The sequence below is a fragment of the Amphibalanus amphitrite genome, unplaced genomic scaffold, assembly GCF_019059575.1.
Source record: "Amphibalanus amphitrite isolate SeventyFive unplaced genomic scaffold, NRLGWU_Aamphi_draft 000508F_arrow, whole genome shotgun sequence".
Taxonomy (NCBI): Eukaryota; Metazoa; Arthropoda; class Thecostraca; order Balanomorpha; family Balanidae; genus Amphibalanus; species Amphibalanus amphitrite.
The window spans coordinates 346,362-368,927 of record NW_024882002.1 but is presented as its reverse complement, the minus strand read 5'-3'; the positions used below and the strand labels follow the sequence as shown (position 1 = coordinate 368,927).

Here is a 22,566-nt window from a genome sequence, read left to right as displayed (position 1 = left end):
TCCAATAGCAAAATGTCGTCGTACTCACTATAATAGTCTGTAGTCACTTCGTTTGGCTGACCTCGAGCCGGGACATCGGGCACCGGAACTCTCTCTCTCTCTCTCTCAGCGCCACCTGCCGTCGGTGTCAGCGACACCTGTCGACAGAGGCCTATACAACTGGTCCAAATGCCTCCTTTGCGGTTGAACATTATCGACATGTCGCATCCTTGTGGGCATTCGTCCGTCGCCAAATCAACATAAAAAATGTGTGCGTATAGGTGAAAGTTTGCACGCAGTATTTCTTCTAGCCTCGCTCTCCCTCTTAACTGATTGTACCTTTTCTCTGAATCTCACTTTACTTTTTTCCCTTCCCTTTCTGTCTTGCTGTCTGCTTTTCTCTCTTTCCCTCTCTTCCTTATTCCTATATCTCTTTCTCTCTCTCTTTTCTCTCCATGCTTCCTCAGTCCTCTCCGGCATCACGGCTCATACTAGTGATGTCAATTACGGAAAATCGGAATACCGATACCAAACCAAATACCAACCAAAACCACGGGAAAATACTGAAACCAAACCAAATTGGGAAAATGAGGGAAATACCAACACTTTTTACCGATTTCTTAGCCTCTTATACATTAGTGAGGGTTTATGATACCAACAAAATACCAAACACATTACGATTGAAATACCAAATGCCAAGTTGGTATCGGTTTGGTATCGGTATACACCAAAAAGTTGTATCCGATTGACATCTCTATTCAGTACGCATGCAATTCGCTCACGCCTCACCTTCACCCATGTTCCAACTCCGCCGCCCTCTAGCCTCTGTGGCAGCGACTGGGGTGTCCGATAGGCTCGTCATTTATCTCCGTCAGCGGATGAGGTGCTTTGGGGATCGTGTTTCTGAAGACAACAAACATGACCGGAATACAAACACCACACTAAGGTCAGTAAGGTGGGGTAGATCACAGAGCCCGGCTGGAAGGACCGCAGCCCGTGAGGGGGATACTGAATGTCCAGTTTTCCGCGAACTAACTGAACAGTGAACATGCATAATGCATGATGATATGGAAGAACAAATGACCGGGTTATCCGAGAGATGTATAATAGACGGAGTTGGAAAGCAATTAGCGGCAGCAAATAGCAATAGCGAGCATTATACAACGAAGTAAGAATTTACGGTGGTAATGACTCAGCAGTCAGCTGTGTTGTCTCATTCCGGTTTTTCAGATTATCTATTGTTGCAATAGCCCACCGCTGTATATAAGAATGCCTGGGTAAAGGTTTGGTATACCTGACTGTGCAGGATTGCAGGGTGCATGCAGGTCAGGGTGCAGGAAGGTGCAATTTATGGTAAATTGAGTTATACTGCCCTGGGAGAAGCTAAAGTCGTTCAACATTGTGAATCATCCTCGCGTGAAACCATCGGTATCATTTTTTTTTAAATAAATTTAGTCCGAATGGCTGAATGGGCGGATTTGAGGAATCAGAGCCCGCACTAAAAATAGCTTGTTGTGCTGACCCTGACCCCACCACCATCGACTCAGCTCATCGATTGTGAATGAAACAATGCCGTATTCCAACACACTTTATGGCGATAATAAAACAGCGGTTTGCAGCTAGCAAGGCCGGAACATCTCAGGAAAATCATAGACCTTTATACAGTAGGAACAAATGGACATTGGTTCATGCAAAATAAGCAATGACGATCACATATGACTACGAGTTTTTACAACAAACAATGTGCACCTAAGCACATATGTCACGCTTTATAAGATCTCTTTCATAGTAACTCTGTTCGTTTTCCATGCACTCCTAGGTCCGGTGTCCTACTATTCAAGACAATCATAATTCTCAACATTGTCTCATTTTTTTTCTGTTCACTGAGAAGGTCGCGGCCTTGACCATGGGACAAGAGCCGTATGACGTATATAGTTCCACAATTTGGTAAGGACAGACTAAGGCACGATTTTACGTTCGTATATAATGATCACACTGCCTGCAATAGTACGGCCACGCAATTACCAACCTCTGCATACAGTATCAGGCTGTTCCGATCTTCATACCTGAATAACGAAAATTCGATGAACAATGTTCAATTCTCAGCCATACGACTCAATAGCTGATAGCATCTGAACCATGCACAGTTTCCGCCCGGTTTTCGCAAGCCATTCATGTTCATCACGTTCACGAAGTCTGCCCTGAGCGCACGATGTCAAAGTTGTTGACGAATCGCAGCATCTCCGGGAAGCCGTGATGGCAGTCGGGGAAGAACCTGGCGCACATATCGGCGCCGAACCTGTTGCCCACGAAGGCGGCAAAGTAGTAGGGCGCCTTCAGGATGCTCATCTCCTCTAGGTGCGCCTCGGAAGGCTGCTGACTGCAAAAAAGAGCGATGGTCACTGATCAGCGAGCAGCCTTGATGGAAAATTGAGATATAAGGTAAAACGTCTATAGCGATGCAATACCTACAACCAATGAACTAAGAAAGTACCAGCTTTCTACATAAAGTTTAAGCATAGTTTATCTATTTAATCCGCATAAGACGCAAATATGTATTTTACATACACGGAACTCTTCATACCATTACCACTCCCTGTATTTAATGTATTCAAAAATTCAAAGCCGGACATGCTCCAGATTTAGTATGCCGGCTCGTGTCTGTGAGCCGCTTCTCTTTCCCTTTATCCGTCCGCCACAATTCACGGTCACGGCCAAGTCGTATCAGCGCTCACAATCCGCGGCAGCGGCTCGTCAGGACGGGTTACAGCGCGCATCAGAGCACGCGAGAAGTGAGCAAGATGTATCACGGCAAAGCACAGGCGCACTGGCAGCCTCAGCGCACATACGAGCATGTAAAAATCTCATATGATGATTGATGGCTTTATCGTGATCGACTCGTAACCATTCCGTGACAGTTGGTGATCCGGTGACCCACCCGCGTCTGATCCGTGACTGTCCGTGATCCCGGTGTAAATCCGTGACATTTTGTGATTCCTTGACCGATCAGAGCCCTCTCCGTGACAATGCATGATTCCGTGACCTTCGTGAAAATACCGTGAATCCGTGGTCATCCCGTGACATTGATGCTGGATTTCAGACCACGGCCCGCCATTGATGTGTAGACCGTGGACCGTGAGAAGGGGAGGGGTGAGTGCTGGAGAGCGTGTAAGAGCAATGACGAAACCGACAGCCAGGTTAGTGGAACGGATTGCCTTAATAAATCTTGCTACTTCACTGACCCCAACCCGCAGAGATCATCAGCAACGCTGGGCGCGAAGGTTATCAGAGCTCAGTGATGTCTGAATGGCGGATCCACTCCAGTGAGTTTGATCGCAATGATCGATGATCACCGCACTGATCGTGTAATGGATTGATGGAGATCGTTTGTGATGACAGGTAACACATTGTGAGGCCGTAAAGCCGCTACGGACACGATCTTCTAGCTGATAATTTCCCTTTTTGTCCCATATCACAGCCAGTAACCATAAGGTCGATACTTACGTGATATACTTATGGACGATGGCCTCTTGGGACGTCATTGTTCGCTGCTGGTGTTTGGCCTCCAGGAGACAGGTAAACTTGGCCACACAGCCGAACTTGTCCGTGTGACCGATCAGTGACCAAACCGACACCTCGTCGTTCTTCCTGGGCGACTGTCCGTGATCTCCGTGAGTCCCGTGATCTCCGTGATCGCCGTGATGAGCTCCATGGTCGCCGTGCGCCCCGTGATCTCCGTGGGCCCCGTGATCTCCGTGATGGTCTCCGTGATGGTCTCCGTGATGATCTCCGTGATGGGCCCCGTGATGGTCTCCGTGGTCGCCGATCTCGTTAAGGTTCCTGCGGCTGCGACTGTGAGTGGCTACCGACCTCCGACTGGCCGTGACCAGAGTAGCTGCAACAACAGATGGTGGCCGGTCAGCGGCCGCCAGTCGGCCCCTCCCCAGCAGACAGTCACGGCGCAGCTGTCACACTCACGGCCACCAGCATCCCTGACCTGACCCGCGTGGCCACAGGCGGTCGGCCGGGGGTAGCCGCCGCCACAGCAGTGCAGTGGAGAGGCGCCGCCGCACGCACGTACAAAGAGAGAGCTGCAACAATGATCAGTGACGCGTCATGGCCGCTTGTGGTGGGCACAAAACAAACGCTATTCATCACCTGGGAAGGCTACGTGTGTGACGCGCGTGGGACGTATGCCTGCTCTAAATCCAAGACCGATTGGGCCGAATGCTCACCCCGCCAAGACTATCCAGTGTCCACGCACTCAAAAATGGTACGCCGATGGGAGTGAGGACCAGGGCAGTTCTGTGACCCGATTGAACAACTTAGTTGGGAATGGATGTTACGATTTATATACGTGCGCACTTTTAAGTTTTAGGACCCAATTACAGGAGGCTCTTCGCCCTCGCTTTCTTCACTCATTCATCGCTCGTCAAAAAGGCGTTGCACAATGAAAGTATTTTCGCTGACTTTTGATCCGCAAAATTTATATCAAAGGTAGGTATAACTATAGTGAGAGGTCAAGCTGTTCGCTAGAAGACGGCAGCGACAGTATTTAATGGTCATTTATCAGTTTTAATTCGTTCTTAATTTACATTGTATGCTTTTACTTGTCTATTACTCGCTTATCTTTGTATACCCATTGTACTGACGCTAAACCGTAAAAGCCACCTTGTGGAAGGTTTAAATACACTGATATATGATATATGATATATATGATTTATATACGGTCGTCTTGTCTAACATTTAAAAAGTAGGGAAGAAGCTGCCGTTATACAGCACCTTCCCTCAAATGCTCCATCGGCCAGTCGTAACATCCATGATATCCATTTTTATCGTGGAAACAGTACACCATTAACCGCTGCTCTAGCTAGGTACGGAGACGGACCCGTCTGGCTACTCTGTCCAGAGTAGTCTGTCTAGGTAGGCATTCCGTCCAGGCACAACATACAAGTCTTTAAGTTTCTCAGTGCTTGTGCGAGGATCATATTAAAGCATTTTGATTAATGATTAATGACCTTACCCTCGTAGTTTGAAAAAGTTTGATCAAAACACTTGTTTATTAATAATTTCGAGCACAGCTCTTCATCAGAATACAAAGCTAAAAATGTCACGATAAAAAATCGTGACAATCGTGAATAAATTTTTTATCGTGACATTTTTAGCTTTGTATTCTGATGAAGAGCTGTGCTCGAAATTATTAATAAACAAGTGTTTTGATCTAACTTTTTCAAACTACGAGGGTAAGGTCATTAATCATTAATCAACATACAAGTCTGCTTGGTTTCGAGTATGCTGTAAGGGTGCTCACCATGCAGTTGATCGTTAGGACATTTGACCATTCAGCCATCGTTTGAGCTGGCATGCTACACAAGCACAACACACAAAAAGTAATTTGAGGCACAATCAATGATTTTTTGCAACACCACCTGTATTACGTCATCTATTCGTGCAACAGATGGTCCTAACCGTTTATATAGTGACCTAGTCAGGTCGAACAAATTTGGCAAATCACTGCCACCATTGACTATACATCTGACCAACAGTCAGCCATCCGCCGCGGCCCGAGGCCGCCTGATTTGGGCTGTGGGACATTCCTCTGACGTCATCACTCAGGGAGGCCTATGGCGCAAGCGCCGCACCTTGCATTATACACATGCCAGTTCTGAGTGCCCAGAAGTGCTCCCGCGTACCGATCGGGCACAAAACTGCTCAGTACTCCCACGTTTCGGTTTATCTGGAGGTATCGCATAATCAATAATCATCGCCTGCTGAGAAATTTCACGTTACAACATAATTAGGCAGTTTCGCCGACGAAACACACAATACTTGACAAGACTCGGAGGGCAGGAACAAATTCATTCTAACAATTTTCGACTAACAATGTTTGAGTCGGCAGCACACATGAAATATTCCAAGGGTGGAGTACTTAGTGTTGTTATTCGCGTAAAGATAAGAAATACCTAATAAAATAGTTGCCGGCCAAGCCACACAGCGTCGCGCTGCAGCTCGACGCTTCCTCCGAACAGAAGTAACCAAAAATTGCCAGGTCAGGGCGCGATTTCGCAAGTCAACCACCCGAGAAGTGCCTAGGATGCCTGTGATTTTGGACCACTGACATCACACGCGCGGTACGCATCTCAAGAAACTATAGACAGCTCACCATGTGAACTATTGCATCAGAGAGCGAGCAGTCGGCCATCGATTAAAGAAGGACTAAAAATTGTGCACTGTCACGTAATAGCACACATTGTGTCAGTGTTCCGCTCCAAACAGTCCACAAATGATGGCAATTAGCAATGTGACGTCAACCCCCAGCCATCATTCGGCGATAAAAAAGACGGTAGCCAAAATATCAAATGGTTTATTAGATCTCTCATCGCTTGAAGTCTTTCTTCATTCAAGCATAAAACGACTCTGCTTCATAACGTGATTTTTAATCTATTCTCTGATCATCCGAGTCCATTAAGCCGAATTGTTAGCATGATTTTATCGACTGCTAGGCGGCACGTACTCTTGAGCATTGAGAAACTCATACCATAGGTACAACCACGTGACGTAGCCTTTGCGTTACTACAGCTCGGCAATACAGCTCCACACAGTGGCGCAGCCAGGGGGGGGGGGGTCAGAGGGTCAGCTGACCCCCCCCGAAATTTCTGTCAGGGGCCTGCTCTGGGATAGCGAAAAAGAGAGAAAGAGAGAGAGAGAGAGAGAGAGAGAGAGAGAGAGAGAGAGAGAGAGAGAGAGAGAGAGAGAGAGAGAGAGAGAGAGAGAGAGAGAGGGAGAGGGAAAGAGGGAGGGAGGGAGGAGAGAGGTCCTAATCTAATCGGACGAGCCCGCTTCGAGAAATGCCTACTGGGACACCACGGGTGAGGGTCCGTGGGCCCCAGGTGCAAGGGGCCCGGGCCCCAGGTAGATGGAGCCCGAGCCCCGGGCAGATGGGGCCCGGGCCCCCGGGAGGATGGAGCCCGGGCCCCGGTGGATGGGCCCGGGCCTCCGGGAGAACGGGCCCGGGCCCCGGGTGGATTGAGCCCGGGCCCCGGGTGGATGAAGCCCCGGGGCCCGGGCCCCCGGGTTGATTGGAGCCGGGCCCCCGGAAGAACAGGGCCCGGGCCCCGGGTGGACGGAGCCCGGACCCCGGTGGATGGGCCCGGGCCCGGGAGAACGGACCCGGCCCCGGGTGGATAGAGCCCCGGGGCCCGGGCCCCCGGGTGGACGGGGCCCGGGCCCCCGGTTGGATTGGACCCGGACCCCGGGAGAGCGGGGCCCGGGCCCCCGGGAGAATGGGGCCCGGATTCCTGGGAGAACGGGGCCCGGGCCCCTGGTGGATGGGCCCCGGGCCCCGGGAGAACGGGGCCCGGACCCCTCGGAGAACGGGACCCGGACCCCTCGGAGAACGGGACCCGGGCCCTCGGGTGGACGGGGCCCGGGCCCTCTGGTGGACGGGGCCCGAAGCCCCGGGTGGATGGGGTCCGGGCCCCGTGTGGATGGGGCCCAGGCCCCGCGGGTGGATGGGGCCCGCTAGGGTGACCTGCTTGCTCCGCAACGCGGATAAGGGGTATTTTTGATCGGTGGGCGTTTGGTTGGTCTTGTCTCCGTGGGCTATGTATCCATTTCGGTCGATTGCTTTTTGACGGCTCAACATTTTGGTTTGGGAAAAATATCTATCGCATCGAGGTGCCCGTGTCAGATAAGCGTGCGTTCTGCTATAGAACATGTCAAGTGTATTTTATAACATAGGTTGACGTAGGTTATTGAAAAATGAAAGCCGGCGATGAATTGCCATGTAGATGTTTGAAACATTTATATTTTTAACTTAAGAATACCTACTGTTGCTCGTCTTGCAAAAGCGATGATTGGATCTTGGACAAAATTTAATGCTCTTTCCAACGATGCCATTTTCAATTATCAAACGTACCAGGTTAGGCAGCAAAACCCATGTATTTAAGCAAGTGGCACATCATGGACAAATACTATGTTCTCCAGCAATTTGTTCCACCTTGTTTTTGATCAATTAGCTTTTCACATGTTTTAATGAGAGGCGGTACATTTATCTTGCCTATAGGTGTTGTTTGAGTTCGCCCCGTCTGACGGTCACCCGAAAATAGTATAAGGTCCAAAATCCGTAGGAAACGTCAATTTTTTAAGCAAAAGTGCCTCACAGGTGCACGTGGTGCGTGCCATTTCCTGCATCGCACATCATTCGATAGCCCGTTCGATTCACTACACGATACTGTGTTCCCTGTGCCGATCGGGTCCACGGTTACCGAGATATTGCACGGTGACCGGACCCGTGTCGGGAAAATTTAGCCATTTTCGCCCGATTTTGCAAGCCGACTTATACATGTAAAATCAATGACGCGAATTTGCACTTTTTGGGCACGCGCCATGTGCTCACCATCAGCCCGATCGAACTGAGACCCCTAAAATTGTTCACTTCACAAAAAAAAAAAAAAATGTAAAATTGTTGTTCATCCTCGTTCTATAAGTTGCGCAAATTTCAACGCGCTAGGTGCAACGGTCTGCAAGCCTGTACCCCGCGCTAAGTAACACCATGGAGTGACACCATGCCGGGACCTCAATAATAGACAGAATCTACGTCACCACATTACCACACCACAACAAATCCGGCCCAAGGCAAAACATGTCCCATATGAGCGCGTTAAAATTTCTTGTGAGCGAATTCACGTAGGTAATGAAGAAGAATAATGGCACAATCTACTACAGCAGCCAATATATGACTTAGGACAGGCACATGGGACTACAAAGTACATACATCATATCTTGTCCGACAGAAGCAGGCAACAGCTCCGTTTGCATACATGCTATGCAGTATGCATATTGCGGAAGGGGTACATTTCGGCCTCGAAAGATACGAATTCATACTTCTCAGTAACAGTACCTATATTTCTGTCGTGGTCAATGTGCGTGGAAATTGAACACCGAGTGATTACCGAGCTATTGTTCCATCAAAACTTTCCGATTCAAACTCGCTCAGGGTTATCGTGCAAATAAAGGGGGCCCGCCCAGCAGAATGCGTATGAAATATGGAGAGATTCTGAAAAATGGGTGGGGGCCCGCACACTAGGGGGCCCGCTTTGGAGGCGATGACCCCCCCCGAAATGAAATCCTGGCTGCGCCACTGGGCCTCCACATCCCAATCGACGGCCTTCACGGAACATTAGATCTGACGGACAACAACGGTGGGCGGCGGTGGACGGTGGACGGTGGCGGTGGACGGCGGACGGTGAACGGTGGACGGTGGACGGTGGATGGATGGGATGTGGACGGTGGGCGGTGGACGGTGGACGGTGGGCTTTGGGCAGTGTGGATGGGGGACGGTGGACGGTGGATAGCGACGGGCGATGGAATCCAATGGACATGGAGGGGGTGATAATGGCTGGGAGGTGGACAGTGGCGCTCAGCTATGCGTTGGGTGGTGCAAGGTTGTGGTTGATGGTGCCGGGTGGACATTTGTTGGTAAATCGTGATCTGTACACCATTGCCATCCGGAGCTAAGAGCGGAACGGCCAGCTAGGCTCTCGATCCATATTACTGACAGTAATTGATTGCTTATGTACAATTACATATACGTACATTCCGACGTGGCTGCATCACCGCAGACAAATTCTTGTCACCTAATCAGCCTTTGGTTACAGGTTCGCCGACTTATCTAATTGGTGGGAGCACCGGCCGCAAATTGGGTGAGTCTGAAGCTAGACGTTGTTTGGGGCTAAAGGGGTGGCCTGAGGTGACGCTTCATGCGGTTTTTGTGGTTCGGTATGTTCTGAATCTTCTGCTTTGAGTGCACGATCTACATTGTGTGACTTATGCATTGATCACGTTCATGAACCTACATAGGTCGAACTCGTGACCCATCGCGTTCAGATGCGGCGTGAGAGGTCAGTGGTATGTGTGACCTGGCGGATTAACAGTCGGTTACAGATCGCACCTTTGTGGTCTTACGTGTGAACTGAGTGAGCACCTGAGATGTGACCCGCCACAGATAAACATGAGCAGCGTATGGCAGGTAATTTGAATGTTTGTCTCGTAAAGTGGAATTTATTTGCAACACTACACGAATGTAGGCATATGCATGCCATTATCAGCAGCGGAATGAAACCAACTTGAAATCATCATCCATTCCATAGGCGATCAAAGGTCCTTTCCTTTCCATTCCGTTCCGATCAAGCGCATAGCGTTTCAATCGCCATATGCCAAAAGATGCCAGAAGGAACAATGACTGCTATTCTCGCCTTGAACATATGCAGAGATGGCCAGCTATGAGCACAATCCTCTTTGTGAGCAGTAGCAACCTCCATCGGAGCGCAAGGTAGTAAGTAATAACTCGTCAGGTAGTCTCTCCTCCGGCTTACACAATCCGTGGAATCCCATACACTTCACTAGTAATCTCCTAGACCTAGATGTCTAGTCAAACCATCTCATACCTGAACTTCATCGCCACTTGCGCAATGGCGAGCTGAGGTGGTAAACATGGAGTGTTCGGAGTCCCTCACCACCGCATCTGATCGCACCATGGATTACCTCGGACTGTGCCGCAGAAGACACGACCGTCGTGCCTTGGGCTGATGAAGCGTGACCACTGGAAGCGGGGCCTGTCCGATCGGCGTGGCGGTGGGGTGGACGGCCCGACCCTGACCGACCCCCCCCCCCCTCCCCCCTCGGCTCCGATCGGTCAGAGCTTCGAGACAGTCAGCAGCACAATGACAATCTGATGGCGGCAAACCGTCACAGCACGATGATATCAGCTGTCCAAGAAGTGACGCTGCTGTATTCCTTCCAATATGCCCGTCACGTAGCGAAGGTGACGGATCTGTCACGCTTGTCACGATCGTCACGCCGGTCATCACGTGATTCGGGGACGGCACAGATGCGCCGCCAAGTCAGGAAGGTCAGAATTTCAATCAATCATACCGCTCCTTGACCTTCCGGCTAGCAGCGCAGCAGCTGTCTGGCATTGAACTATGCGGCAAACATTCCTGAAATGTGTGCTCATTGCTTAGGCAGCAGCAGTCAGCAGCCAAAGCTAACCGCAAACACGGCTATTGATATCGATCTCACCGATCTCATTGGTATTCCAGGACACATATTGATCATACCTTGCACCGAAGAGACCACTACCGGCCTTGCATGTCTTTGATGAAGGTTTTATCGTTTGTTTTGTCACTGACCAGCTCATTTGATGGAAGCCTCTGTGACTAACTAATGAACAAACCAGTCAACTGCGGAAACATCTGCCATGCCATCCAAGGTTATCTGCCTGAAACTATTTGTGGAGAGTGTTGTTCGCTCAAGGACGTTCGGGAAGTTTCCAATGCTAGATAACCAGCCGATGCGGAAGATGAAATTAGCAGCATTCCGTCGAAGACGTCCCGCCGTATCCTTTTATCACAGGCGCCATACCAAGGTCGTACCGGCCGTCGCAGCGAGAGTCGTCTCCCGTCATAAACTAGCCATGCCACCGAGCCGGAGCGGGATCTTTGATGAGTGTGCATGCGTAGCATATCGATGGGGTCACCTGGGGTCACCAACAAATGGCACCTGTTTCCTGAAAGACTGGGCTGAGAAGCGGCAGATTTGTGTGTTCCTGTACCCACAGAAAAAAAAATGAGGCATCGGATAGACGAGATAAAGCTATTGGAATAGCTACGCATGAGGTTGCAGGACTGTGTGGTTTCACGTCAGCCTAAGACACAAACCTGCTGTCCCAAGAAACGAATATCTGACTTCCTGATTGCCTAAAAAGCGCTTTGACTTCTTTTTGCCAGAAATATAAAGTCAATAATTCAATATGCCGAGCTAAAACACAACATAACAAATTTAAAGCACGTTACTTTTCCAAAATATGGTCACGGTGTAAAATGTCTTTGGCGGTGTCAGGGGCTGCATCCATAGGGCTACCATCAATAATTCATAACTGAGAGTCGATTTAACTGCGGTTTTTTAATAATGGACAGATTTGTAAATAATAATGAAGTGTAAAAAAAATAAAGAGTAAAGACAAAAATCACAAATCACAAAATCACAAAGAGTAAAGACGGTCTTGGACATTTTACTTGCAAAGTTGCAATAGCCAGGTGAAGCGACTAATTACCCATGTCATAAATGCGTTGCTGTCATTTAGTAAAACCTATCATCTCATCTCATCCATGGTAAAACCCTACAAAAATGTTTTGCCGCAGCCTGAGAGTTATAACGGTTTTGACTATGTTTAGAGTATGTTGGTCATCCTTCCTCAACGGCCGGAACAACTGGGAATGAACACTTAATGGTGGGCGCATTGGTGCGTTATCTCGTTGCTGCTGCGGAACGGGAATAAAGTAGTACTTACATCTCTACGTCATACAAAAATAAGCATGTTAGAATCCATGATCCTAAGGCGTCATTACTTGTTCAATGTTCAACTAAAGAGCATTGCCCTATGTGAATATGATTTTAAATTTCGGCAGAATGACTTTTATAAGCATCGATTAGTAATCCTAAGTGATATTTAAAATGAAACGATAATGTTCCATTATACACGTTTGTATATCTCTATGAGGTTAGTTATTAGGTATGAGTACTTATATGCGCCAAAAATGTAATTTTTTAGCCCCACCGACATCGTATAAGTATCCCCGGCTCACCGATCGGCTCCAGATCGAGCTGTTGACGAGCCCTGTCCTGGACCGCCGAGCCGGCCCCGCAGGTCACCACCAGGGTCGCGGTGAGAACTAGCAGACACCTCATGTCGTCTGTAGTGTGGGGAGACGGTGCGGGAGACCCGGAGAGCGGCGGAGTCAGCGGCAGACTGGCAGGTCAGAGCTACTCGCCGCCGGCAGACTGGCCGCCGCTGCAGACCCCCGGCCCCCAGCGAGCGGTGACTGGCCGCAGCTGAAGGTCCCCCGGTGCTGAGGCGAGCGTACTTACTTGTCACGAGTTTAGAGAACCTCCACAAAAACACGCCAAGGTATGTATAAAATTGGTATAAAATGCAAAATTCAGATGTGTTCGACATCAGTTCGGCATTGCTTCAGGACAAGAAAAACGCAAGCAGTGTTAAATGCTTCTGCGCAGTTGTAGTTACTTTCGGCTAATTTGTATAATTGGATTTTTTAACACTTATAGAGATTGAAATGTCGAACAATAATAAAACTAGGTAAGTACGTGTCCGCTGATGTCATTCGTATCGTTGAAAAAAGCGCTGTTTACGTCTGTGTTGTGGGAAGTGTCAGAAATAGCATGAGGTGTGCCTAGGCCCTAGATAGGTACTATAATTTCAATTTATCAATCTTGCGACAAGTGCATAGGTATGAGAAAACATTGATAACTACCTGCCTTCACTCCACATATCTCATTGCAGCTACCGGTCCCCGTTATTTACCTACTCTTTACAGGCACAGCCAGGAACCTGAAGAGAAAGTTCCAACAAACTATGAAATAATTTTAAACTTACCTAACTGGGTGCAGCTGAAAGACTCATTGCTTCATCACAAAAGTTGGAATATGATTAAGTTTTTCTTAACATCGCCCGACTAGCAAACACACAATTTAACATTAAAATGTATTGCATTACTTATTTAGTCCCCAACATTTTATTGACCTTCTTATCCTAATTGTCCAAGAAGTTCAGTGGGCGATGCGGGTGCGTGCGGTGGAGGGGGAGGCAGGAGTGCGATCCCCTCTCGCCGTTTCGTCTTTAATTAACTCAGCCAGAGCTTCGAAAAAAGCGATCGTGAAGGGCAACGTACGGGGACCCGCAGTTGCTACTGTACACGAACTCCAAGTCTAACCGTCTGTCCTGTCCAGTAACAACCGATAACATTGATATCGACTGCTGGTCCCTGTACAAGAGCAGCTGAGGTTTTCTGTGCGTGCCCTCTGACAGCTTATCGTTGTTCTCTGTGAGGGTGCTGGGGCAATTTACTCAGGGTCGCTGTACAGTAGCAACTGCGGGTCCCCGTACATTGTCGCAAATGGTGCCCAATTTTCAGTTTTCAGGTCGACCGGCGACCTTTGTGGCCAGGCCACGGTGAGGCTAAAGGTGAAGTTTCAGTTTTTTTTTTTACCTAATTTGGAAAAATGGTCACAGAGAAACCTTTTTGGTGTTGCCCCGTTTCTGTATGTTGTTGCCTTCGCAGTCCAATAGTACCTGTAACTTTTGTCTGCCGTCAATGCTAGTTCAAAGCTGGTCAGGTCAGGCAAATGATCCATGGGGGGGGGGGGGATTATGTTGTATATCATTCAAATTGACACCTCATTCTACGTAAGTTTATTGGTGGCTATTTCTGTCTGCAAACTCAATAAAGAGGGAAGTAAGGTATTGACTAAAAGTGAAAACTCCGATGACCTCCAAGACTTCTGTGACGCTACATCTCACATTCAAAATCTAAATTCAAAGCTAGGCGTGGGACCACGCGAGGAGAGTATGAAACCACGAAGTGCTTGACATAGGATTCGAATCTAGTAGTGCGCATGATTTAAAGAGAAGCTTGTCATCGAGAAAGGACCAGTGATAACTTCTTGTTTCTTTCTGTAACTTCCTGTAACTTCTTATTGTAACTATTATTCTTATAATTATCATTTCGGCATCACTAACTGTTATTTATGGTCCTTCCTGTCTCCTTTCTGGACTTGTAATCTTGCGAAGCATCGCGTGCAGGGAGGAACACGCGCTGCTCATTTGTGATTTTTCCATTAGTCAGAGTCAGTTTCGGTGGCGGCGAACTGCACCATGATGATGACGTAGGTTAGGATGGTGGAGGAGACGCTGACGATGGTAGACCTCTTCAGCCGAAACAGGCCCAGGTCGCCGAGCGTGTCCAGGTCCTGGACGGCCGCCTCCCGCAGCAGGGCCGCCTGACTGGCCAGCTCGGGACGGCGGCCCTCCAGCTGCAGCAGCAGCCGACGGCTTTCAGCTGTCAGCTGCAGCATCCGCTGGCCGGCCTCACACGGACAGACTAGCGTCATGCCCATGGTGGCCCAGAACAGCACGACCGACACTACATCCGGAGGCGCGACGGGCTCCTGGAACATCGCTATCATCTTCAAGAAGGTGATTACCTCCATGCTGATGCCCAAAAGCATGGATAGCACCAGCTCAGTCTGCATGCCATCCGTCAGCTGGGCCATGCAGAGTGAGAGCCGGTCTCGAAGCTCGCCGAGACGTTGCAACTCCTTTGAGCCACGCTGAGACTGCGGGTCTGCCAGAGCCTTTAGTTCGATGTTGATGACTTCGTAGCCTGAAGAAATTAGATAGCTCACGAAGAAAAATTTCAACGGAATGAGAAGAAAACAAGAGGTGAACACTGTGAAGCCAAGCGCTCCTGCTACTGTTACAGCACAGCTCGATACAGTGTTACAGAGTTGGGTCGAGTTGGATCCAAGAAAAAACATGAAGAACGTCGCGAGGATTAAAGCAATGATGCAGATCCACACCATAACGGCAACTCTTCCTGAGCGACGACGGACGTCCGGCATCCCTGACAAATCTCTCAGCTCTGCCAGACATCCACAGCTGTTCCGGATGATCTCAGCGAGACGGCGCCTCCCCCAGAGGAGCGTGACCGTCAGGGCCAGCCAGCGCACCAGCATCGGCGCCCCGAAGAAGTTGGACTGGTAGATGGCCGCGGCGACTGTCCGGCCGCTGTCCAGCAGAAATAATCCGGTCCTGAACATCAACATAATCATGCAGAAGGCGGTGGCCGTGTTGATAATATGTAGAACGCCAGCGTACAATAGACTCTTCCAGCCGGGCCCTCCTGATGAGGCGGCCACCTGAAGCAGACGGAGCAGAGAGGCAGCTGCTGGGTGCATCATGCTGGCCGTCTGAGAAGTAGGTGAACTGGTGCCCTCCTCGGCTCCCGCGCCAGCACCAGCCACAGGAACAATGCGAACTCTGGCTGGCATCTTTGCACGATGCTAGTGGTGGCGTTTGCAGTAACTCGTAAGCTATTGATCCGATTGTTGGTTGATTTGCTTTAGGGAAGTCAGGAAGTGCCTGTATCTTCCCCTATACACTGACAGGTTCTTTGCGCTCATTTTCTTCGTTTCTTCGGCAGAAGATAATAGTTTGTCTGCAGCCAGCTTCTCTTCAGATAATCACATATGATGCTGCTTAGTGATGGTTGAACACAGAAAACACGCTGGAATTTAGTTTCGAAGGAACACAACTTTCGTTTCTCCGACTCCAACACCACACCTCCGAGGACCGATATTTCGTGGCGTTTCAGTTCGTTGTCAGCGTCCGACTGAACGCCGAAGAGGAACGTCGTGCGCACCACCTACCAGTGACAGCGCCAAAGACTACAAAGAACATGAATGGCAACACGAAAACCTGCGATCAATGCCCCTCTGCGTTCGCTGGGCAAACCACGCTGAGCAAACATACTTCATTCAGAGGTGAAACGCTCAAAGAAGCCGTGGCTTGGCTCGCAAACCCACCGAACGATGTTCAGCGCGGTGATGGACGCGAATTAGTCGGGCTCTTCATCGCTTGTTTGTGAAGCTGATGGTTGATGAATTGCTCGGGGTGAATAGATATAGTCCCCAGTGAAAAGATCCGATACCTTTAGTGATGCGCATAGTGAAAGAGCGTTGTATTGATTTTCTTCTATGTTGATTTAATGTACGATGAGGTGCTCTCATTTAATACGTACTCGATATTCGATTACAGGTTTTTCTTCTTAACATTTATCTTCGTTTGATCAGTATAACGGCTCTGGTGAAGAGCCAGATCGCATAAAAAAAAAATATTGGTGATGAATCAAACGAACGGTCTCGATTCATTTAACCCGGCGGCCGCTGGGCCTCCGCGCCACCCGCCGGCCGCTGGGGGGGGGCATAAAGTTGCCCCCCCTTTACTTCTGCGACGATATCGTCGCAACGCGAAGAGATAGAGAAGCGAAACTTTGCATACATCTTCCTGAATACCTAGCCGAGGTTGTGTCCAAATTTGGTGTCGATCCCATTTGAAATGACGTCACAGTGACGTCATAAGTGAAATTATAGATTTGCGACTCTCATATTCCTCACGATACATCACATATATGGGACCGAATATAAAGGGCCGATTATTGGTCAGAAACTAGATGGAAGTGTAGTAAGATGTTTTAGGATGACAGCAGGTGCTGTCTAGTTCATTTACAGTCGAGTTTCATGCTCAGCGTCATCAGAAACGGTCCATATCGGAAAACGACAAAACTTTATGACGTCACTGTGACGTCATCTTAGGTGCTACAACCACCAAACTTTCTTCAAACATTGCCTAGGTATTCATTTGAAGCTATGCCAAGTTTCACGTTCGTAGCTCATCAGGTTTCGGAGATATTTCACAAAACGTAAAGGGGGGGCAACTTTATGCCCCCCCCCAGCGGCTCGTGGGTTAAAGGAAAACAGGCTTGAAAGGTGGAAGGAGAAAAGATCAAGAGGGTGCTTTGACGGTTTCTTGGGGCCGTGGGCCTAATACCTCTGAAGGCACAATGGTCCAGGAAAGCCTCATGCTGGTCTCTAAGATATGCCAGTTTGCGAGGGATCACGCTAGCTTTAGACGGGTTCCCACCTGTTCCTGACGGCCTGTCAAGTCACAACGGTCTCTGGAGGCCCAGCACCGGCATCTGAGTTCACCCACCGACTGTTGAGATCATCCACACTAGCCCCTAGAGGTAGGTAACACGCCGGTCTTTGAAGGCCCAGTGTTGGCCCCAAACGGGTCCTAAGCTGACTACTGAGCTGGTCTCCTGAGCGTCCATGCCTTTCTGAGGCCCTATGCCTGTCTATGAGGGCCTTCTAGGGCCTTTGAGGGTGCGACACTGGCTAACAAGGGACATGAACTTCTGAAGGCTTCACACCGAGCATGGGAATATCCACAGCGGCCCCTGTGTGCCCCCAGAAGAAATCTCAGAGTCATGGGTGTAGTTTTCCAAAAATCATTGGGGGTGCTCAGTAGCTTTCAGAAAGGCATTCCATAGTTTTTGTAGTTTTTTTTAGCTGTTCTTTTTTACTGTAGCCATCAGGCATCATGCAAGAAATGATGTTAAATCGGTTCGAGAGCTTGTTTTAATAGCGCCACTGTAAAACAATTTTGGCTCACCCAATGCATTAACCCGCGCGGGGCTGGGGTCTCACTCTCCACTCTCCAGCCGAACGCGCGGGGCTGGGGGGGATAAATTTTACCCCCCTGTTATCTCCCGAACTATTGGTCCGATTTGGAAAATTCAAACGCCAATCGAAAGATCTCATCACGAATAACTAAAAACATGCACTTAATTTAAAGTTTGAGGTCAAGGTCAAGGTCAGGTCAAGGGTACAAATTGCAAGTTTCTACAGTATCGGCCTTGCACCGTAGTTGCCGAATAATGGAGTCATGGACTGAGACTGATTGCCCAAAACGTGTTTGGGCCTGACCTTGGCCATAAGTGTGGCAGGCCAGATTTTGTACTGGACCACTTTGAGTCAACTTTGAGAAATACATAACGTACAACGGTGGTAAAATCGTTGCTATAGGTATAACACAGTTTACCCGCTCCGGGTGTGAGGGAGGGGTGTGGGGCAATGAGTGCACTGACGTGGCGCCCTCGGAGGGCCGGTATGGGATTAAAGCTCAGCTACACTAAGGGCTTGTGTGGTGCCTTCAGTAATCGGTGGCACCCTCAGAATCATCGGCGTAGGGCCCTCAGAGCCGCCGGTAAGGGAGGCACCGGTGTGGGGCCGCCATGCAGGTGCCGGTGTGGGCGATCAGAGGTGCTAGTGTGATTCTCTCAGAGGCGCCGATGAGGGTCCTTACAGGCGTTGCTCCGGGCCCTCATAGACGCTGGTGTAGAGCCGTTACAGACGGGTGTGGGGCCTTTAGAGCTGCTGACGCGAACTCTCTACAAGCCGGCAGGGGGTCTCAGTGACCGGCAAGGGGTCCTTATTACTAGGCCGGCAGAAGAAGTCCTGCGGGGTCCTAAGAGACCGGCATGGTACTGTCAGACGCCGGTGGGGCCCTCAGGGTCACCGTTGTGGGGCCCTCAGGGTCACCGTTGTGGGGCCCTCAAGTCATCAGTGGGTGGCCTTTAGATGCGCAGGTGTTGGGTGGGTCCTCAGAGCCGCCGATATAGGGTTTTAATAGGCACTGGTGTAGGCACTCAGAGTTGGGGGGTGTGAAACCCTCAGAGACACCGGTGTGGGCCCTCATAGGCACCGACGAGGGCCCCATAGTTGCCGTTATGGGGCCCTCAGAAAAATAAGTGTGGGACCATCACAGGTGGGAAATGAACCTAGAACTTTCCCTCATTGGCCGGTAAGACCTCTCAGAGGCCAGTAAAGGCTGAAGCAGACTCTTTCCGCGTTCAGGAAATCGCATGCGAGAGCCTATTCAAAAACATTGTAACTCCTCTCGCATCAATCGCTCGCGGGAGGTGCGTGCGGTTGATGCGAGCGTGCTTCCATGTATTTGAATAGGCTCTCGCATGCGATTTCCTGACTGCGGAAAGTCTGTTTCAGGCTTAACGGGCCTTTGGAGACCACCGAGGTGTCCTTAAAAGCCGCAAGAGGCCCTCAGAAGTCGGCGTGGGGCCCTTATGGAGACCTTAGTGTGGCTATTTAGGGCCCATGAGGTGCTCTAAAGAGCCCCACGGGGCCCTTCTGAGTAGAAATATGGCCATCGTTAACCCTCAGTGGTCAAATGGCGCCGCAGGGCCTCTCGGACCCAAGCGTCCCTTTGAACCCGATGGGGGGAGGGGAAACGTGTCCCCTTACACCCCTAGCTATGCCACTGTTTTATATGCATCATGTCAGGTATTTTAGGCTCACCCCCCCCCCCCCCCAACTTGAAAATCGTTCACGGGCCCCTGATAATATCAGATGTAATGTTAACACAAATATCATGCATCTTAATTTGTGGTGATTTATTCAATGTATATTCTCTTAGTCACTGAATTGAGTAAGCATAGTATTTGCATGATTCACTGGGCTCATTACAGTACTAGGAGATGGACATTCTGATTATTGAGGGCCTTGAGTCAGCTGGGAATGTTTTGAGGAGGCTGGGGGTGCTTTAAGAAGGCAGGGGGTGCTGAGCTCAGGATTGGGGGTGCTTGAGCACCCACAAAGAGATATAAAGTTACGCTTATGCTCAGAGTACGTATCACCATCTCCTTAGGGCCCATACAGGGCCGGAGAGCCTCACACCGGTCAGCGGCCTTAGATGGCGCCACAGCCACACCGGCATGCGTTACTCTAAGAACACTGGCTTGAGAGGGCGCCACGTCTGCTCCAAAGCCTCTAGGAACGCCAGTCTGATAGGGCTCCGACCTTTACCTACCTTCTTCTCTTTGCCCTCTGCCCTCTTCAGTCTTCACCTTTTCCTCGGCGCTAAGCCCTTTTCATTCGTTCTCAAGCCCGCTGCCCTATAAAATAAGTCGTGTCCTGTGCCCTCTTCCTTTCGCCCTGTGCCCACTGTCATTTCACCTCTTGTCATTTACCCTCTGCTCATTGCCCTCGCACCCATTCTGTGCCGCATTCTGATCAGGCTCTCTGTCACTTTCTGTCCTCCGCCCTCTGCCCTCTGCGATCCTTCATTTCCTCCCGCTATTAGAAATCAAGCTAAGGAAGATTCGTGGTCCTCACCCTCCTCCGCTGTGACTGTCAATGCACACAACACACACACACACACAGCCCATTCAGCGTTGTAGCTAAGTTAGCTAGTGACATCTAGACAAGACCTCTGCCTTTCACCTGGTGAAGAGACTCGAGTCCGGCACAGGTGTCGCTGTCGACTGGCAACTCCAATTTGACTCTTCGTATCACTATTACCATCACAATAGTTGATGTGTAAATCATAGGCAGTATATCGACACTTGATGACGGACAAGGATGTCGTGGGCCTAAGTCACAATGAAAACCAATACTTGAGAGTCACCACAACCTAAATGTCATGCTCAGGGGTGTAATTTTCCCAAAATGATTGTGAGTGCCCAGCTGTAGGGGCGCCAGGCCACCTAGGGGACGTAGGGGCGCCAGAAGGTGACAAGGGCGCCGAGAGACCATGACATGGGCGCCATTCTCCCAGGAGGGCGCCAAGTGATTAAAAATGCTATATGATCCAGGGGCGCAGAGAGGTCAAAAGGGCGCCGCACAGTCAGTAATGCTAAGTTGGTGGGGACGTAGGGGCGCCAGACGGTTACGAGGGCGCCGTGAGACCATGCAAAGGGCACTATTCTCCTAGAAGGGCGCCGAGTGATTGAAAACGCTATGTGGTCCAGGGGCGCTGAGAGGCCAGAACGGGGTGTCGAACAGTCAGAAGTGCTAAGTTGGCGGGGACATAACATAGGGGCGCCAGACGGTTACGAGGGCGCCGTGAGACCATGAAAAGGGGCGCCATTCTCATAGAAAGGCGCCGAGTGATTGAAAACGCTATATGGTCCAGGGGCGCTGAGAGGCCAGAAGGGCGCCGAACAGTCGAGGGATGCAAGGTGGACAGAGACATAAGGGCGCGAGACGGTCAGCAGGGCGCCGTTAGACCATGAGAAGGGTGCAGTGCTGTCAAAAGGGCGCCATTCTCCCAAAAGGGCACCGAGTGATTAAAAACGCTATATTATCCAGGAACCCGAGGCGGTCAGGAGGACGCCGTTAGAGCATGCGAAGGGCGCCGTGCTCTCGAAAGGGCGCTTGTGACATAAGGCTTGTGGGTGCATTTTCATCATTGTGGGGGCATATTTCAGGATTGTGGGTGCATCTGCCCCCACAAAGAGATATAAAATTACACCCCTGGTCATGCTCATACTGAGTCACACTTATAACACAGGAAATGCGTAACCGGATAAAAGGAAATTCCTTATTCGTCACCGTTTTTACCTTCCAAAGAAAATATAGAATGTGTAGAAAGTGAAGTGGTAAGTGGAAAAAACAAACAAGGAAGAGATAGAGAGAGAGAGAGAGAGAGAGAGAGAGAGAGGGAGGGAGAGAGAGAGAGTAAAATAGAGGGGGAGATACTTCATTGCATATTAGATTTGATATGATTCATGACCGAAAACGAGCTTATCAAAATAAATTTATGGGATCTATTTTTTTGTGAGTGGTCAGATTCCATAAACCGTATATTAATCATTAAATTACTTACTTTCAGAGCATTGATTGCCGTTTCGGCGTCTAGGACATTGACAGCTCGATAGGGCGGAGTCCCGTGATTGATATGTCAGCACGTGTGACTGCGGCTGTAGGTAAACATTGAGTGTTTGCGCTGTGAGACAGGAATGCAGGATAACTCACCTGGTGACGTAGGTAGGCTCTCGAGGATATTGTGAGGAAATGGCCCCAGTGCCATTCCGTGTGTAAGTAACGCATATTTACGTCTGGACAACGAGTTGCGTTGGAGAGGCCGGAAATAGTGGCGATTTCAGGACCGCAAGAATGGACCGTCATTGGAATGATTCTTTTTTAAACCGTGCACTGTTTTCGGCCAGAATTTAATAGTTACTACAAAATATTTTGTTATTACGTTTCCACCAAGAATGAATGCCATCAGGGCTAAATTTTTAATACTATTGCATTTTGTCAAGAAGCATATAGTGCTGTTATATTGCAGTTTTAGCGCGTTTGTTACAA

The 22,566-nt window shown here is 49.6% G+C and overlaps 1 protein-coding gene across 2 annotated transcripts; it reads right to left on the bottom strand.

Annotated features, from left to right (window-relative positions):
• Positions 1-1,554: 1,554 nt before the first annotated feature.
• On the bottom strand, positions 1,555-22,309 carry LOC122392944 (cation channel sperm-associated protein 1-like). 2 transcript variants are annotated; one of them, XM_043388327.1, is made up of 3 exons: positions 22,231-22,309; positions 3,484-3,874; positions 1,555-2,359 (listed from the first exon to the last, which is right to left on the bottom strand). In XM_043388327.1, exons 1-3 carry the CDS (start codon positions 22,283-22,285, stop codon positions 2,167-2,169), a joined length of 639 nt encoding a protein of 212 aa, XP_043244262.1. In that variant the 5' UTR covers positions 22,286-22,309; the 3' UTR covers positions 1,555-2,166. The 2 variants fall into 2 exon arrangements, with proteins under 2 accessions (XP_043244262.1, XP_043244261.1); XM_043388326.1 differs by lacking the exon at positions 22,231-22,309 and adding an exon at positions 12,627-12,786.
• Between the last annotated feature and the right edge of the window lie 257 nt (positions 22,310-22,566).

Bases quoted from the DNA above. Each gene is read 5' to 3' on its own strand.
- LOC122392944 (XM_043388326.1), bottom strand. From the start codon at position 12,729: ATGAGGTGTCTGCTAGTTCTCACCGCGACCCTGGTGGTGACCTGCGGG. The intron at 3,875-12,626 runs GTGAGCCGGGGA...CTGTTGTTGCAG, and splicing joins GCTCGATCTGGAGCCGATCG to CTACTCTGGTCACGGCCAGT. The intron at 2,360-3,483 runs GTAAGTATCGAC...TCTTTTTTGCAG, and splicing joins ATCGTCCATAAGTATATCAC to TCAGCAGCCTTCCGAGGCGC.